The 19,153-nt window shown below is 39.1% G+C and overlaps 1 protein-coding gene across 1 annotated transcript in view; it reads right to left on the bottom strand.

The window, feature by feature from the left end:
- Positions 1-3,077: 3,077 nt before the first annotated feature.
- The window catches only part of Sdc2 (syndecan 2), a 109,974-nt gene continuing 93,898 nt past the window's right edge, over positions 3,078-19,153 (bottom strand). Inside the window, exons 3-5 of the mRNA XM_013012540.1 lie at positions 11,036-11,169; positions 7,167-7,302; positions 3,078-5,538 (exon numbers count right to left, since the gene is read on the bottom strand). Coding sequence (XP_012867994.1) covers positions 5,375-5,538; positions 7,167-7,302; positions 11,036-11,169 — 434 coding nt within the window. The 3' untranslated portion in view covers positions 3,078-5,374. The remainder of the gene's footprint in view (positions 5,539-7,166; positions 7,303-11,035; positions 11,170-19,153) is intronic.

Consider the following 19,153-nt stretch of genomic DNA (forward strand, 5'->3'; position numbering starts at 1 on the left):
AATGTCGTTTGCATGGGTCAACTTTGAGCATTCCAGTCTTCTTCCTGCCCTCAAACCCATACAGAGTACATGAGGAAGAGCAGGCCATGAGCAAGTCCAGCAAAGGATGAATGCTACTCCTAAATTACTATCTCTAATGCAGACCCCTTCTTTGAGCTCAAGATTCTTCCCTTATCTGAAAACTCTAAGTGTCTTCCAGTTCCTTCTAAGTTAACATGGCCACCGAGCCCACAACTACCTTTAAGATTTCCCCTTTGGTCCAGGAAAAGGAAAAGAGGGTTTTCTTCTTTATTTTTCTTTCTTTCTTTCCTTTCTTTTTCCTTCCTTTCTTTACTTCTTTCTTTTTTCTTTCCCTTCCTTCCTTTCTTTTCTTTCTTTCCTTTCTTTTTCTTTCCTTCCTTCCTTCCTCTTTCTTTCTTCTTTCTTTCCTTCTTTCTTTTCTTTCTTGTCTTGTTTCTTCATTTATATGCCTTTGGGAGGACAAGGGGAGGCACAGAAATGGAAAAAGAGTGAACAAATGCAGCAACGGCAATCACCAGACATTGTTGAAAATGAATTGTACAACTTCTGGATGGGGACAGAAGGGAAAAACTGGGAGAAAGTGAGGGAAGGAATGATACTGTCCAAAACAATGTACTTTTTTGTCAGTTGTGGGGCTTAAACTCAGGCCCTGGGTGCTGTCCCTGAGCCTTTTTGTGCTCAAGGCTGGCACTCTACCTCTTGAGCTACAGCACCACTTCCAGTTTTTGAGTGGTTGAGAAAAGAGTCTCATGGGGACTTTTTCTCCCTGGGCTAGCTTTGAACTATGATCCTCAGATTTCAGCCTTCTGAGTAGCTAGGATTACAGCTTAGAAATGTACTATTTACCTGACTTATATAACTGTAATCCCTCCTGGACATCAACTTCATAATAATAACAAAAATTTTAAAAAAGATTTTCCCCTTGAGTGAAAAATCACCCACGGTTATAAATGTGGGTATGACCACTGCAGGCCGGATGGCCCGGTACCTCTATAGGTGATGAAAGTGACCTCCTAACTTGCCAAGCACTCCCAGGGGGCAGTTCTTGTTGATCCTGAAGGCAAGAAGGCTTTATTCTGAGTCTTTAGGACTCCTTAAAGGAACTAACACTGAATTAATTTTAAAAAATTAGATCTTAATGAGATTAATCAAGCTTCTTTGTAGGAAATAAAGTAGAAGGGAACAAAATTCAACTATTCAGCAGTCTTCTCCTCTTTTCTCAGTGTCCCCTCCTTTGCAGCTACTCCCCTTCTGCTGATCCTCCAACAAGCCAAACTTGTTCCCTCCCTACAGTCTTTCTGCGATCTGTGTGGAAAGCTTGTCTTGATTTGATCACTTCTGGCTCCACATCACAGAGGCTGTACCCTCCCTGAGATCTTTCTTGACTAGGCCAGACAGTGACCTTGGCTGTTCACATCTCTCTCCTTTGGAGCACCAAGTTGGATTGCACTTCTCTGTCCCCGGGACCTTAGAGGTGTTATGACTGGCTTTTGGCCAATGAAACTGGGGTGGGAGTGATGTATAGTGCTACTGGTCTCTGCCTGTTTTGACCTTATGGTTCTGAGTAATTGGAGTGGGGATAACAAGCATTCACAGCAAAAACCCTCCCAGCCCACAGGTACTTAGCTTGAGAAAGAAGGCCATCTTTGTGTGTGTGCTGGTTACTAGGGTTTGAATTCACAGTCGTGCACTACTCTTGCTTAGTCTTTTTACCCAAGGCTAGGACTCTACCATTTGAGCCACAGCACTACTTCCATCTTTTGCAGATAAAGAGTCTCAGAGATGTTAGCTCACAGGCATAGGCCACCAACACCTGGCTAATCCTGGCTTTTTATTTTTCTTTATGGGTCCTGGGGTTTGAACTCTGGGTCTGAGGGCTATCCCTAAGCTTTTCTTTGCTCAAGGGTAGTACTCTACCTCTTGAGCCACACTGCATTTTTTTGTGTAATTTATTGGAGATAAGTCTCATGGACTTTCCTTTCTGGGTTGGCTTTGAACTGTGATCCTTAGCTCTCAGCCTCCTGAGTAGCTAGGATTATAGGTATGAGACACCAACGCCTACTGTCCTGCCTGGTTTTAACAAAACATTTTTTTCTCCTTTTGCAATACTGAACTCTAGGCCTTAAAAATGTATTCTATTCTCAGCAAGGGCTATACCACCAAACTACATTCCAACCCAAACCTACCATTTTAACTTTAAAAGGCTGATCTCTTAACTCCTGAACTCTGTGTACCCTTTGCCCTAGCCTCTGAGTAGCTAGACCTATAGGGATGTTCACATTTGTTCTAAAATATGTTTTCTACTATCCCATTATGTAATTGTAATAAAGCTATCAAGAAGATAAACCCAGTATATGAAACTAATCCTGTAATAAAGTTTTGTATTTTTGTTCCTCACTTAAATTGTTTTTCTTGAATTTTCATGTTAAAACACTAAAGAAACAAGCTCCCAAAAACTAGGGAATTATTTTTAATAGGATATACTAGTTTCCTTAAGTAACTGCAGCCTACTTCTTTAATTTTCTCTCTTTGGCCCTAAATAGACTATAACTTACCTTAACAAACAAAGGATGGCATCTCCTTTACAAAAATAGTACATTACCAGAATACCCACCAAACATCTATGTGAAATGATCAACTTTTAACATTCACTGATGGCAATTTCTACAATCTTATTCTACATGCATTCAGTCTTACTATCCAAGCCCTAACCCTAAAGTTCAGGTACTATGCACCTGTAGCTAAAAAAAGTGATTCAAAAATAAGGGAAGAAAACCATGGCCAGCCCCTTCCCCCTCCCCATGTGTTCCAAGCTTGAATACTGCAAGTCTCTCCAACACAAAGCCATATTCACACAGGGGAAACCATTAACACATGGTTAAGGAAACAGGAAATTTTCACACTGGATTGAATATTTACATTTGACTGAAATTTTCCTAGATTCAGGCATGACTACTAACACTTTTTCAAAAAATTAGTATTATTTAACTGTGTCTTAAATAAAAAAATAAACTAGACAGAAAATGTACAGTTGAAGAAAACTGGATGTCAGTCTATACAATGATTTACTTTCGGCATGACAGACTTTATTTTGGCACTTTCACAAATATTTTGCTTTACAGCAGTGACAAAATATTTGCCAGAAATTTCTTTTTTCCTGGCACGGATATTATATATTTATATATGTATATATTCCAAGCAAGTTATTCTATGAAGAGAATCTCACTCTGCCTATACAGTTAAAGGTATCCCCACTACATCCTTAGTCTCTGGAGGTGAGAGACCTCGTGCAGTTTTAGAAAGTCCTTTTAATTATTCTATACAAAGTGAACAATGCCTGTAGTGATGGGAGGGGGAACTTGAGAATTAAGGCCATTAATGACTTAGGTAAAACATTTCCAAGTATTGCCTTAAAAACATTTTTTAAAAAATGAGTTGTGTGGCAATTCCAGGGAAAATTCTCTAAATAAAGTGTTAGAAACCTTATTAAAAGTAAATGATATGTTGGAAGAGTTGCTGTTTATGCTGTCCATCACACTCCCATGGCTCACAGTTTAAAGCAAAATTAATGGCAAAATAGGAAAGGGGACTGTTCAGTACTCTAAGTACCTGGACAGGGTACTGCCATACCTTCAGCTTCTCTTTTCTAGAAACTTCTAGGAAGGTATCACTCTTTCTAGAAACTTCAGCCATAAGCAGCAAAGATCTCCCCTAATGCATAAAATTTCCCAGGCCTTTCTTTACTTTTCTTATGAAGTGGGCTGGGCTGTTCAGCACATGGGGTCTATAGTTTTGATTTTCAGGAAAGCTTTAGGACACGTTCAAAGGTAAATCTACCTATTTCCAGAAAGGCCCCCTCAGTTCTTTGGAATTTTATAACCTTCAGTTATTTGCCAAAGCAAGCAAGCATCTGTCTCAATATTGCCATCAGCTATTATATGAAAGTTTCAAACTTTAAAATTCCCTGGCAGCCTTCCAATACTGGTACCAGACACACATAGGAGCTTACATTCATTTCCTCTGTCCAATCCAGAAGTGAATCTGGTAATAAACAGCCTTAGCAATGGGCTCTTTGGTCTTGATTTATACACACTGTGGAACACTCAGAAATCAAACCATGTCATCCTTGAGAGCAGACGGTCTCATTAGCAAAGGGGACATGTACATTTGATCGGAAAATGTACAAAATTTATAACAGTGACATTTTCAATATTAGGCCATATGATTTATTCAGTAGTTTTTATGTTCCCAAATTACAATTTGTCTATTCGTAAATCTACAAAAGTTACCATTAGAATTGTCTGTGCTTATAAAATACCAAGTTTTGTTTTTAAACTGTTTTATATACTCAAGAACACCAGTCTGCGACGAGTTACATAGAATCATAGGCACTTCAAAGGCTTAAAAAGATGTTTACAACTTAAATGAATTTTTAAGAACAAAAATTGTTTCTTTCAACTCCTCCTCATACCTTCAAATTGCAAGAAATTAACAAATACAGTGGCCAAAGGAATCTGCAGCAACTGCTCAAATACTGTTTGCATCTTTGGGTTTGCTAAAGCTTATCAGTAACTCACATATCAGGTCTTCCTAAAAGGAGATCTGATCAGAAAGATAGGATTAAATAGTCTTGGAGTTGTAATCCGATTTTACACATTAATTTGTGGTTTCAAATCTGCCCGAAGCTACAGGTAATGAAACATAAAAGCAAGTGTAAAATGGATAGTCCTGACATTTAAAAATTTACATAAAGCAGAGGTTAAAGTTTACATATTTGAAAAATCACATATACACTAAATTACCATTATCTGAGTCATTCCAAGAAGACAAATTACACCAGGACAACTACAAAAGGGCTTGGTTTTGTTTTCTGAAAGGGATAAGAAGAGAGGAAAGAGAATAAAGGACCAGAGATAAATTAACAAAGTCAGACTAACTCAGTAAGGTCAATCAGAGACATGCTGACAAATGAAACAGCTTTTGTCTTCCAACCAAAGGACAAAAACCAAAAAGCCAAAACAAAACAAAATAACCTAAAGAAACAATCATTTTGTATTTGCCCATCAAAAGTTTTGAAGGTTTTCAGAACATAATATAATATTTTGCCACTGCTACTCACAAGAACACTGCAGATGTTTTTCAATTTTACTTCGGTTCTAAAGAAATACATGAAAAGTTTTAAATACAATGGGATTTTAGCATTAAAGTGCCAGAATGGCTCTTCAATGAACAAAACAAAACAAAACCCCAAAAAACAAAAACGAAAACAAAACAAAGATCTTCATTATTCTATGCAAAAGCTTTATTTTGAAAAGTTCAGCGATCTCATAAATAGAGACCCTAAGAGGGAGTTTTAGGCATAAAACTCCTTAGTAGGTGCCTTCTGATAAGCAGCACTGGATGGTTTGCGTTCCCCAAGGTCGTAGCTTCCTTCATCCTTCTTTCTCATGCGGTAGACCAGCAGCAGGATGAGGAAGATGGCAAAGAGGAAGCCGATCACTCCACCCGCGATGACAGCTGAAATCCACCAAAAGAGAATATTATTTTCTCCTGGATCATTTCCTGTGTACATGTGTGCCATTAATGGAAGCTTGAACTCAGGGCGACTAGGTGCTATCCCTTTAGCTTGTTCACTCAAGACTAGTACTCTAGGAAGTGGCGCTGTAGCTCAAGTGGTAGAGTGCTCGCCTTGAGTTGAAGAGCTGAGGGACAATGCCCAGGCCCAGAGTTCAAGCCCCACGACTGACAAAAAAAAAAAAAGACTAGTACTCTACTTGAGCCATAGCTCTACTTTTGGCTTTCTGGTGGCTAGTTGGAGGTAAGAGTCTCATGAACTTTATTGCCTGGGGTTGGTTGGATTTGAACTTTGAGCTTCAGATCTTAGTGTCCTGAGTAGTTTAGGATTATTACAAGTATAAGCCACCAGTGCATTGCAATCTGAGGAGTGCAGAAATGAGCTTTGTCAAACCTTATCTCGTTATACTTTTATGAAACATTTAATCTGGAAACACACATTAAAAAACAAAACCTGGATTAAATAAAGGCAATTATGAAAATCTGACATTTCCTTTTAAAAGTACAATAATACCTCCTTTGATTTGTATTAATATCACCTAAAGCCTCAATAGGAAAAATCTGGCTCTGACTTGAACTAATTCCATACTTTGAAATGCTTACCATCTTTTCAGTACTAATCAAAAAAAAACCCTAATGGTTTATTTTGATACAAATACAAAACATGGTATAGCTGACTTAAAAAATTCACGAGTAAATATGAAGGGAAACGTGAAAATTTCTTCCTAGCCTTGAATGTGGGACTATCTTTTCAATAATCTGGGGTTCCTAAATCTTGCAAACTGTTCTCTTTAAAACAAATGTTAGAATAGTTTGAGTGGATTTTATCCAAAATTCTTGAAAACAAAAGTGTTTATGAATTTTCTAGACTGGAATATTTGTATGGACTAATGAGACATGTTGGGAAAGGACCTGAGTCTCAACATGAAACTCTGATGTTTCATAGATATCTTATATACATAGCCCGAAGGAAATTTTATACCGTATTTTAATAATTCTGTGTAGTGTGCCTATGCTTTGCTACTGCCTATGTTACCAGGTCAGGTGTGGAATCAAATTGTGGTATCAAATTGGCAGTCAAATGTTTTGGGAGATTTCAGATTGCATTCTCAGAATAGGGATGTATTTCAATCATATCATTTACAATTAGAACATTTTACATTTAGGGGAAGTATTTGTGTCACCTGCCTTCCCCACCAAGGCCTTTCCTTCTCAAGTTTATTTGGAAATCAGGGATGACTTGAAGGAAGATATGACTGGCCTTCTTCACACCTTGCCATTCTCCCAGGCATAGTTGTTCTGGACCAATTCAGATCATTCTTGGACTATTCCAGACTCCATCTCACACTGCCTGCCTGGCCTCCATCCCTGGCTAACTAACAGCTAGGCTGAGAGACACAGCAGAAAATTGAGGCAAATGTGCTTAACTTCTCACTTTGCAACAAAGGCTCTCAAGACCACTTTAGGAGGCAGGTGACATTTTGCAAGCTTTGCTGAACCTCTGACTATCACTTAGAGATACTGAGGCTTCATGATGAATCCTCCCACCAGATCTGAAACTGGCTACTCACCTGCTAGGACTTCTGTCCGTTTAAACAGATTGTCTGAGTGCTTCTCGGTATACACATTTGTATCTTCGTCAGCTTGGTCCATTTTCCTTTCTGAGTCAGGCATGTGAACTTCTTCCTTATCAATTTCTTCAGGGGACTGGTATGGAAAAATGTAAACAGTATATTGGTTTTTGTTTTTGTTTTTTTTAAAAGAAATGTGGTAGAAGGAAGAAATAATAGATTAATATATTCCAAAGTTCCTTTCTTTGTTAAACATGCAGTTTAGGAAATAATCTTTTTGTTGTTATTGTGGGTCGTGGGGCTTGAACTCTGGGCCTGAGTGCTGTCCCTCAGCTCTCCAGCTCAAGGCTAGCACTCTACCACTTGAGCTACAGGGCCACTTACAGCTTTCTGGTGATTTATTGGAGATAAGGGTTTCATGGACTTTCCTGCTGGGGCTGGCATTGAACTTCGATCCTCAGATCTCAGCCTCCTGAGTAGTTAGGATTATAGGCATGAGCCACCAGTGCCCGGCAGGAAATAACCATTTTGCATGATGCTTATACCAATGGATGAGGCCCACAGTGGACCTACGTAGCTCATTATTTTGCATATCATCCGTCATTGGCAATAATAGGTAAGATGGGTACTTACTAAGTTCAGTATCATTCAGATGATATGCTTAGTTGTTTTAGTTGACATTTCCTAAGTTCTTTGGTTTCTCACTAATCTTCTGACTTCTGGCCACTATCTCCCTCCAGCTAACCCAAATTCTTCATTCTTGCCCCAAGGTGCTGAGACAACTATCCCTGGCCCCCCTCCAGGAATTCTGCCATTTCTGATGGAGCTCTCCCTGTTCCCAGACTCTACATTAAATACCAACTAGAATCCATATCATCTTTATCCCATTATTATGACAAATCATGTTTCCACCTTAGGTTCCCTGAGTCTCAAAAGTCAATTAATTAAGAAGGTTGACTTGTTAGATCCCCTAGGCTTGGCTTCTGATCTAGTAATGAATGAAAGAAACATATGTATTCTAGGGATCTGAGCAGGTGGGACAGACTGTCTCAATAGAACTGAGCAATGTGAGCATGCTCCTAAGAGGAATGGTCTCTCAGTGGACAAACCTTAAGGTGTTCTGAATGGGACAGTCATTTTGTGTTTCAAATTGAAATTGAAAAGCTCTATTGTATACAAAGTTTTGACTAAGAATAAACCATTCCACAACATAGCTCCAATCTGAGATCACTTAGTTCTCATACATATAAGCGTGTATGTATATATATATATATATATATATATATATATGAATATACATATATACATACATAATATTACAAGAAGATAGCATGGATAATTAAATGAAGCCAATTAAAGATCTAAAAGATGCATGCTGTGTGTATGCCACAGAAAAACAATGGAGTTAAGATTATGAGTGAAGCTCTTATAAACAACTGCACTTTACTCTTTTTCTTTTTAAATTTTTGTACCAGTACTAGGGCTTGAACTTGGGCTCTAGGAGCTGTCCTTTAGCATTTTCTTTTAAGGCTAATGTTCTATCACTTGAGCCAAAGCTCCACTCCTGGCTTTTTGGTGGCTAATTGAGATAAAAGAGGCTCATGGACTTTCTTGCCAGGGTTGGCTTTGAACTGCCATTCTGAGATAATCAGCCTTCTAAGTAGCTAGGATTACAAGTGTAAGCCACTGGTGCCTGGCTGCACTTTACTCTTTCATCACATAATTTATAACAAATAGAATATCTTTAACAGGGACACAAATGCAACTGTCAGAACATTTTAAAAGCAGAATCTTCACTAATGGTATCCTACAGACAATATTTAATTCGGCTGTACCATGTGACTATAAAATGGAAATTAAATCACTATTATTGTTATTCATGATCAATATTGTATTATCAGTACTTAGAACAGTATTTGACACATAATGAAAACTCTCCCATGAATCAATGAATTTTTAGTATTATAATGAATATAAATAACAGTAGGAATGTACATATATTAAAAATGGTCTGGGATCTTCAATTTCTAAACTCATCTGATCAATGTCTATATTTGATCTAATTCAATTACTTAAGTCAATTTTTATAATCTTAAATCAATTTTCAATCCATTATTGACAGTGAACCAGAAATATAAATCAAACCAAAGCACTTAGAACTCTTTTATTTGTGCATAGGGGTAAGGAGGCAGTAGTCATGTTTGAACTCAGGGACTCATGTTTTCTAGACAGGCTCTCAATCACTTGAGCTATGCTCCAGTCCTTCTGCCTCACTTGGTCAGGGACTGTAATCATCTCTGCCTTCTAAGTAGTTGTGATTATAGTCATGCACCACCAAGGTCAGCAAGACACATTTCTTTATCACACAAAGCCAAAATTAGCCCAGAAGAGGTTCTTCCCTTTATCCCGTCAATGGTCATTGACTTCAATAGATGCAGTCATTAAGAAAAGAACAAGTAAAAAGGCTGGGTGCATCTCTCCATAGTGAGGCTGGATAACTGTGCCCAAATATTCTGGGGTATTCCACCATCCTGCCATCATCAACTGTACCTGCTTCTTCTCCTTTCTCTCCTTCACCCTTTTCCTTTTCATCCAACCTGGGCACTGATGGGCAGATTCCATTCATGAGCCTAAACACAGTAGGCCTGTCTGCCTTAGTCCTCAGGAGCTTATTCTTCTCTGCTTCTTGCTTGGCTTGTGAGCTCCGGCTGCCCAATAATAGTAACTGACCCTTATGAAGTCTACAGAGAACACATTAATCTGCATATGCTTCATCTGCAGAGAGCCGTTTGTCTGCGCTAATTCCCACACAGCACTAGGAGAATTAAGAAGAGGAGGGTGAAAGAACCCTGCTAAGGGTGAGAAAAGCCTACTTGTATTTGTGTCTACAAAGGGGTGCTTCCCATTGCAGCAAAGGCCTGTTACTCTCTCCATAAATATCTGGAAGCATCTCATTGCTAAATGAGATGTCCCAAGGGGGACATTTGTGTTTCTAGGTCTTCCTAATCAGCATGCTACCTCAGAAGCATCTTCAAAGGTTACCACTGCAGTTATTACACATGCTCATTTGGTGAACTGGCTTAATCTCTTCTGCTCCACCAGATTTCAACTACTGTTTACAAAACGCCATACAGGTGTTATGCTATACAGACTCACACTTAATCTTCTTAATGACTCAAGAAGTTCTAATGGACCCAGGATTCCAAATGGAGTCCCTTGTCATGCAATTCCCAACATCAACAGCTCACCTCTTAGTAGACCACCAGCTAATTGCAACAGAATGCTGACAAAGTCAAAATCATGAGCTCATAGTTTTCATTAGCTAGTAGCTTTGCTCTGTTCTAAGGCCAGCCAGCTCATTTTCCTGAAGTCAGACCTAAAATGAATAAATACAGATGTGCCCCGCTTCATCACTGTCACTGTATGTGGTCCAAGTTTACATGGCTGGTGGGTCCATGCAGACTAAGAGATGACTCACTGACACTTTTCCATGTGAAGGTAGGACTCTGCGTCTCATTGCACAACCTGGCCCAGCTTATGGAGAGTTCACAATGGCTTAAACTCAGCTGACCATTTATTCTCCATGACACAAATGGGGAAAGTAGGGAAGAAGACATTTGGCTTAACCAAGTAAACAAGGTTTTACTTCTTAACGGGGCTTGAGAAGTTCCTCAAAAATAGACTGTCAAATCTAAAAAAAAAAAAAAACATATGGAAACTAGGCCTGGCTGTAAAACCAGCAGGTATACCAAAATGATCCTAAACAAACACAATGACAAGACAAGACCTCTGAAGAGGGCCATTCGATACAGTCAAAACAAGAGAAGCATTTACTATAACTTGATCAAGCAACGAGAAGCAAAAGGCACCTTTGTCTGAGCAGGCATCTTGCTCTGTGTCTTCAATGTCGTGGTCTCCACTTTTGGAACAGCACTAGTAAATGAGATCCTTGGAATTGGCCGTGAAGTTGTCAGTTCTGGACTCTCTATGTCCTCATCGGCTCCTAGAGAATAAGCACAGACAAACACAGCATGAGAATCATGATGGACATGTACATTACCAAGCAGTATTGCCTACACAATGCTGACAGATATATGCTCTAAGTATTTAGCACAGACCTTCCAGCAGTCTTCCCCTCTGATGAGGTGGTCTCAGCAGAGATATGTGGATAGTTTGACAGTTTTGTTATTGTTTTTTGCTATTATTATCCTGAACACTCTTTCAGTAACTCTCTTCTCCATGCTTGGTCAGTTTTTCCTGCTCAGTAAGATTTCTTACTGAATACAGTAAAACAAAAACAAAAAAACAACAACACAACACAACAGAACAAAATATGCAAAGTGAACACTCTCTGAGAACAGACTCACCTCATTGGTGAGCTTTTAGCCTCTCTTATTTATGACAAACTTTCCCAATGGCAATATGGGCTCTGACTGGTTCCTGTTCTTAGAATCTCTGTTACTGGGTACCTTGCTACATTTCCTATCATGGTCATACTGATACTTGGTGTGAAGGCCACTAACGCAAGCCCTCTGTGTTGCCATATCTAATGGCATTTTTCTAAGCAGTTATCATCTAATCAACTTCTTTGTGACTACATCTAGGTAAGTTTCTCCCCAAATCTGTGTATTATAGGCTGGTTCCTCAGCTCCTGGTGCTATTAGGAGACAGGAAATCCTTTCAGAGGTAGGAACTAGGGGAAATCTAGTTGTTGAGGGTATACTCTTGAAGAGCTATTGACATCTTGGTCTCTTCTTGTTGTTTGTTTGTTTGTTTTGGCTTATAGGCCTCCATAAGACAAGCAGCTTCCTCTACGATGTATTCCTTTCTGCCACGATGTTCTACTTCACTATAGGCCCCAAAGCAATGGGACAACCAGCCATGGGCTGAGACCTGACAAAGCCTATGGAAAACAAATCTTAGTTCTTTTTAAACTGATAATCTCAGATATTTTGTTATAATATAGTGGAAAACGAACACATTCCTAGCACCATTGGACATTGTCAACTGCCATCTCTTTGATATACCCTATTTTTCTGGGCTTCTACAGCTTTCTGCCTTTCCCTTATTTCTCTAGCTATTCTAAATCTCCTGTGAGGATTTATTTTCCTTTACCAAAATGCCAAATATCAAGAATGCCTCACGATTCAACCCCAGGCCTCATCTTATGCTACACATTTTCCATAACTCCTGGCCCAGTGGCTTCAGTTAACATCTAAATATAGATAACTAAATTTACAATGTCATCTTTTACTACCCATCTCAAATTCAGACCAATATATCCACAGCCTGCTTGACATGTTCACTTGAATGACTCACAGATACCACACACCTCTAACATGTCCAAAACAGAACTCTCTCCTTCCACAAACACAGTTTTCTCCCGTTTGAGTGAGGAACCCTATCTTCTTCATAACAGAACTCTTGACTTCCTCTTCCTTGCCTCTCTCTGTATGAAATCTATCAGCTTGTTCTACCAACTTTGCCTTCTTAGTTTCTCCTTATTCTTTTTATACTTTTAGGGCCAACACCCTAATCCAAGGAACTAGTAAACATGGCATGTATAAAGCTGTTATTGCTGGAATGAGAAGACTGTTTCACAAGTAGCAATAAATATAGTCCAAAATAATGATAAAATACAATATAATGACTGTTCATTATCACTATGTAGTTTTATGGGCTCTACAATTATATGCAACTTTTTTTTCTTGTGCCAGTCCTGGGCCTGGGTGCTATCCCTGTTTTGCCTGGGATGACTCCCAAATGTGATTCTTAGATCTCAGCCTCCTGAGTAGCTAGGATTACAGTTATTTGCCACCAGTTATTTGCCTGGCTATGTACTATATTTTTATATGACTGGCAGGGTAGTAGGTTTTGTTTATTCCAGTGTCACCACCAATATGAGTAAGAGATTGTACCATGGTATTATAATGGCTACAATGTCACTAAGTAATAGGAAGTTTTCAGCTCCTTCTAATCTTATAGGATCACTAATGTATATTCAGTCTATTGTTATGAAAACATTATTATGGGGTAATATATAGTAATATACTGGCCCCAGGTACAATACATGTTTGGAAGCATTCTGTAGATACAAAAATGTTATGTAATACTAAGTTATCCCAGGGGTAGTGATGAGTGCATGTAATCTTAGATACGTGGGAGGTAAAAACAGAAGGTAATCAGTTAAAGGTCAGTCTGGATAAACACAGCACCAGACTTTATCTGAAAACTTTAAACAAAAAGGGCTGGAGGCATGACTCAAGTGGTAAAGTACATGCCTAGCAACTGCAAAGCCCTAAGTTCAAACCTCAGCATCACTAAAAAACAAAACAACAAACCCTGAGAGATAAATCCCAAAATGCACTGCTCTTTTATATGTCTATTAGATTATCCATCAAATTTTCACTTAAGTTTGGCTAGTTTCTGTAATGAATCATTTTCTTATAATAATTAAATCTCAATAAGAAATAAAGTATTTCAATTTAGGGCTGTTAAGATTCCCCTTGTTTCAAAGGGGGTCCAAATATGACTTACCACATGAGGAACAGAGAGGAGCAATATGGGAGAAGAGAATATAGAAAGAAAATAGAAGTTGCCTTCAGCTAGTATTGGAGACCTATGTATAATCTACCTTAGCAACAGTTTTATTATCATTAACGGAAAAAAAAGAAGAAGAAATCAAGAGGCCCCTTGATGATCTCTCTCCCTCCTCTCACTACTCCCTGGGTCTGAGATATCACATGCTAGAGCCTATTTCTTCCTAGGAACCACTCTCTTACATTAGCACATCCAGCTTCTATTCTATCCTCTGAAGCCTTCTGTGATCTACTGTGGAACTGTGTTTAACTCTGTGTTCCCACTGCTCAGTTGTATCTCTTCTGCTGTTTCTTTGTTATAACATTTTTTTTTCTACTAGTGCTCTGGCTTCAATGTGTATGTTTCACTCCCTACCAGATTTCTGTGCTGAAACTCAATTCCAAATGAGGCAGTATTAAGAGGTGGGTCTTCAGAAGGTAACTAGGTTTCTGTGCTGTCACGAATGGCATTAGCACCTTATGTGAGCTGCCTGAGGGATTGTGCTGGATGGTTCTGTCAAAAAAAAAAAAGCATAGGTTTGGTTTCAAAAGTCTTGATAGTATGGAGGTATGAAGCAGAGAGCAAGTTCTCACAAACACCAAATCCAATGAGGCCTTCATTTTCAACTTCTAATCAACTTATGCTGTTTACAAAATAGCCAGTTAAAAATATGTTTTTATGATGTTGGAAATGAACTTTATTGCTTGGGGGTGATGGAAATGGAGGGGAGGGAAACTGGAATAAAAATGAGGGAAGGGGTAACAATGTTCAACAAGAAACATACTCATTACTTATGTAACTGTAACCCCTCTGTACAGCACCTTTACAATAAAATAAGAAAAACAATGAAAAGAAAAAAGAAATATATGTATGTAACCATAATCTCTCTGTACATCACCTTGAAAATAAAATAAAATTTAAAAAAGGTCATAAACCCAAATATAGATATATATAAAAGGATCTATTTTCACAGATGAAACTTGTAAACTGAGAAATAAATAAATGAAGAGAATGATTCCACCTCTAGAGAAAGTATTGTTTAATTTTATTTACCAAAGTGTTCCTAAGGTGATGCTTGCCCCCCTGTAGTTGTTAGTTACTCAGTGACGGTTCAGTAATTGAACCAATATCCTCTACATCTTACATCTTCTCACCTTAGGAGATTTTTGATCTACTCACCAGAAATTCTTTTGTGTTCTCAATGTTCCTGTTTTATGATATCCTGTTCTTGTTTCACCATGAGAGAACTTTCTCTCTTTGCATATAATGGATTTTTCCCTCCTGTAAGTTCCCTTCTCACTGTTCTATATCTGTCATCCCCTAACTTTGGACTTGAAGGAGGAAGTCTCAATCTTTCATGTTACAAGTGTTTTTTTTTTAAAATAAATGTCTGGAGAGCCTTATTCCTTTTCATAACTAAACACAGAAAAGCTGACTGAGAGCTCTGGAGACGTATGTCAAACATGGCCATCATGTTTGGTACTATGTGTTTGAAGTTGTCTTTGAATTGTTTCTTTGTACTTGAACTGATTCTCTAAAGTGTAACCCCTTCCCCAGTGAGGTAGGGTGACAGTCAGTGTTCTAGAAAGCTCCTGGCAGAAGATACTTTGGGATATCTCAGCACTAAAGAATTTTGTGTGTATGTATGTGTGTGCTACTGAGAATTAAACATGGGGTCTCCAAAGATTGTACCATTTGAGTCATGTCACCAGCCCTTCTATTTTTGAGACAGGGCTTCACTAACTTGGTTAGTACTAATCTTGAACTTTGAGGTTTTCCTGCCCCACAACTGGCTAGCCTTAAAGTACTTTTAATTTAAAATTTACTTTATGCCTATGAACATATATATTTTTGAAATGAGGTTTTACTATGTTGCTTAGATAGCCCTTGAAATTCTGGCCTCAAATAATCTTGCCTCAGCCTTTGCAGTAGCTGGATATTCCTGTTCTTAAATAAAGTAGCATCAGTTCAGAGAGCTTAGTTATTTATTTTGGGGCTGATCCTGGAACTTGAACTCAGGGCCTGGGCACTGTTCCTGAGCTTTTGTGCTCAAGGCTAGTGGTCTACCACTTGAGCCACAACTCTACTTCTGGCTTTGTTGGGGTTTATATGTAGATAAGAGTCTCAGGGACTTTTCTGCATGGGCTGGCTTGGACTGCAATCCTCAGATCTCAGTCTCCTGAGTAGCTAGGATTAGAGGTGTGAGTTACCAGCACCCAGACAAAGATCCAATGTTTTATTCCAGTTTTCCGGAGGTGGGAGGGCATGAATGTCTTCACAGATGGTGGGAAACACACATTTCCCCCGCTCCCGGAGTTCATTTGTATAAATACTATTTTATAAGATTAGAAGCACATAGGCATTGTGCCTTTTTGTTGCTCTCCTAAGAATAGTCTCATTTGGAGCATATGCAATACCTATCCATTTGTGTGTGGATGCCTAGAGGGGAAACACTGTTACCTAATCAAACTGAGTTTGGCAGTACTTTTTTTTTTTCCTGCTAGTCGTGGGGCCTGAACTCTGGGCCTGGGTCCTGTCCCTCAGCTCTTCAGCTCAAGGCTAGCACTCTACCACTTGAGCCACAGCGCCACTTCCAGCTTTTTCTGCTTATGTGGTGCTGAGCAATCGAACCTGGGGCCTCATGCATGCAAGACAAGCGCTCTACCACTGAGCCACCTTCCAGCTCAATCTCTATGTGTGCCATCAATTCCTGGAGATTCAGGGAACTCTGTTGGGTAGAATGATTTGTGTCTTGGCTCTGCCCATTGCTGGCCAACTTGGCCTTCAGTTTGCCAAGACTATTACAATCAGTGCATCTGCTTCCCAGCTTCAGAACTCTGTGATGGTTGCCTCTTCTACTCTCTAGTTAGTACTTGTGAATCTATGCCAAATTCCTTTATGATCAATGTAATCAGGTCCTAAAAGGAATTTGTGCTTAATCACCATCTTTAATCAGTGTTTTTTATTTAACTCAAATTTTTATTTGACAGTACTTTCCTGTGTTATGTCACTCATTACAGGTGTTACAATTATTACTTCTCTCATCAGGCTTTGGGTCTCTTGAGAATGGCAAGCAAGTATTTTGCCACATGAGTCCCAAGAACATGGCATCATGTATGGCACACAGTAAAAGGCCTGTAGAGGCTCTTGTGTTTGCCAATGTATGTCCGTGTCCAACGTAACAGGGCCCACCTCTTTATAGGGAAGAGTACACTGGGCTTTTAGACTTTTTCCTCCAGGATATTTGCTTTCCTACTGGATAGTTTGATAGGAGTTAAGACAGATGGTAATACTGGCCAGAATGCTAGGGGGATTGGTGCTTCTAGCTGGGGCTAGGTAATGAGATGAAGGTCTCTTGGTTCTAGAAGGGAGTTTTATACACAGGAAGTAGCACAGCAAAGGACTAAAAAGAACCCACTCTCATGCTTCACTCCTGGTCCTGTCTCAGCTATATGATTTTCTGACATCATGACATGAAGTACATAGAGGCTGTATCTTAGGTTTATTCATGAGAAAAATGGCAATGACAATACAATCTATTCTTGTAAGAATATAACAAGGATGGAGCCATGCTTGAGTATAGTAAATACTTCAAGAATTGTGAAATTATAACCACTACCTGCAAGCTGAAACAAAAAACACAAAACAAAAACAAAAACAACAAAACTATCCAAGCCAGGTGCTGGTGGCTCACTCCTGTAATCCTAGCTACTCAGAAGGCTGAGATCTGAGGATCACGGTTCAAAGCCAGCCCAGGCAGGAAAGTCCCCATGAGACTCTTCTCTCCAATTAACCACCAGAAAATCAGAAGCAGTGCTGTGGCTCAAGTGGCAGAGCACTCGCCTTGAGCTGAAGAGCTCAGGGACAAAGCCCAGGCCCAGAGTTCAAGACCCACAACTGACCAAAGCAATAAAATAAAATACTATTCACATCAGTGTGCAAAATGATGTCTAAGTCAAGAATACTGACCTTCAACTTGTTCACAACAATCTGCCTAAAGCTGGAGCTGAAGAATCTGGGCAATATTTAAGCTTTCTCTTGATCTATCTAATAAGTGGATTCAGGATTTCAAATGACGACTTCAACTACCACCTTCTACCTGCAGGAGGCAGGAGGGCAGGTGAACAGGCAGCACTGTGTACCTGCTTCCCTGAAATTAAAGGTAGGACAATCTTGGCAGGAGAATGAAAAGGGCACTCTCATAGATCCCTAACAACTATTGGATTCTACGATCTGTGAAATGGGGTTTTAAAAAAGTGTCTATATTTATTACTTCCTGGAACATTTTGAAAATGACAGTTACGAAGCATTTTTGAGGTGTTTTAAAAAAAAAGAGGTGCCATGAGTGAAAGATATTAATAGAGTTGTGGGCTAGGAAGAACAGTTCTTTCACACTCATTCTGTGTGTGTGATATATATCACTCTCCCAAGAATAACTAGGGCTATTTTCACATTAGGATTGCATTGTAAGCTCATGGTTACTAGGTCAGCCTCCATCTCTCTGTTATCTTTTCCATACTTGTCATTTCTCAATTCAAAACACTCTTATGCATCTAGTTCTTTAACAAGTTACAACTGATTTTAAATTGTTCTGGGTCAATTCCAAAGCCCAGATGAACCTCATTGTCTGATATTTATACTCAGCATGACTTTTACCATCTGTTCAAACTGAAATAAAAACCTTAAACAAGAAAGTTTTAAAAAAGAAAGTTCTAGAGAAGACTTCTTTGTGTGCTGTTGACCATACATTTCTGACCTGTCTATTAACTAAATTTATGTTCAAGTTCTTCCTTATTTTTCTCAGTTTCTTGGGGACCATCCTATACAGGTGAAACAATCCCAGGCAAAGTAAATGGAGAAAATGGCCAAGATCCTTTATTTCTCCTTGAGCCCACATCCTCTCCAATGTGACTATGGCTCTCTCCATTAAGCAGTGGAGTCTGGGGCTAGGTGCATAATTCAGTGGGTGAGTGTTTACCCTGCGTGCTCAAGGCCCTTGACATTTAGCTTTGAACATGAAATGATTCCTGTAGGTCCATATGTTAATACTTGGTTGCCAGCTGGTGGTGCTAGTCTGGGCCTAAGTGGAGGAGGTATATCATTAAAGCACACCTTTAAAGATTGCCCCTGGTCCCTAGTTTCTTCCTTGCTCTCTGCTTCCTGTCCATCGTGAAAACTGAGAAACTCCTCCATCACATACTCCATCACTATGACCTTCTGCAGAATGCATGTGACCAAGCAAGAATGGACTAAACCATCTGAAATCATGAGCCAAAAGAAATGCCTCCTCCCTTAAGTTGTTTCTTTCAGAGATTTGGTCCCAGTGATGATAGAAAACTAACTAGCACACTAGATTTGATTTCTAGCACTGGAAAATGCAAAAAAAAAAAAAAAGCAAGGCATGAAGT

The sequence above is a fragment of the Dipodomys ordii genome, unplaced genomic scaffold (assembly GCF_000151885.1).
Source record: "Dipodomys ordii isolate 6190 unplaced genomic scaffold, Dord_2.0 Scaffold17, whole genome shotgun sequence".
NCBI lineage: Eukaryota > Metazoa > Chordata > Mammalia > Rodentia > Heteromyidae > Dipodomys > Dipodomys ordii.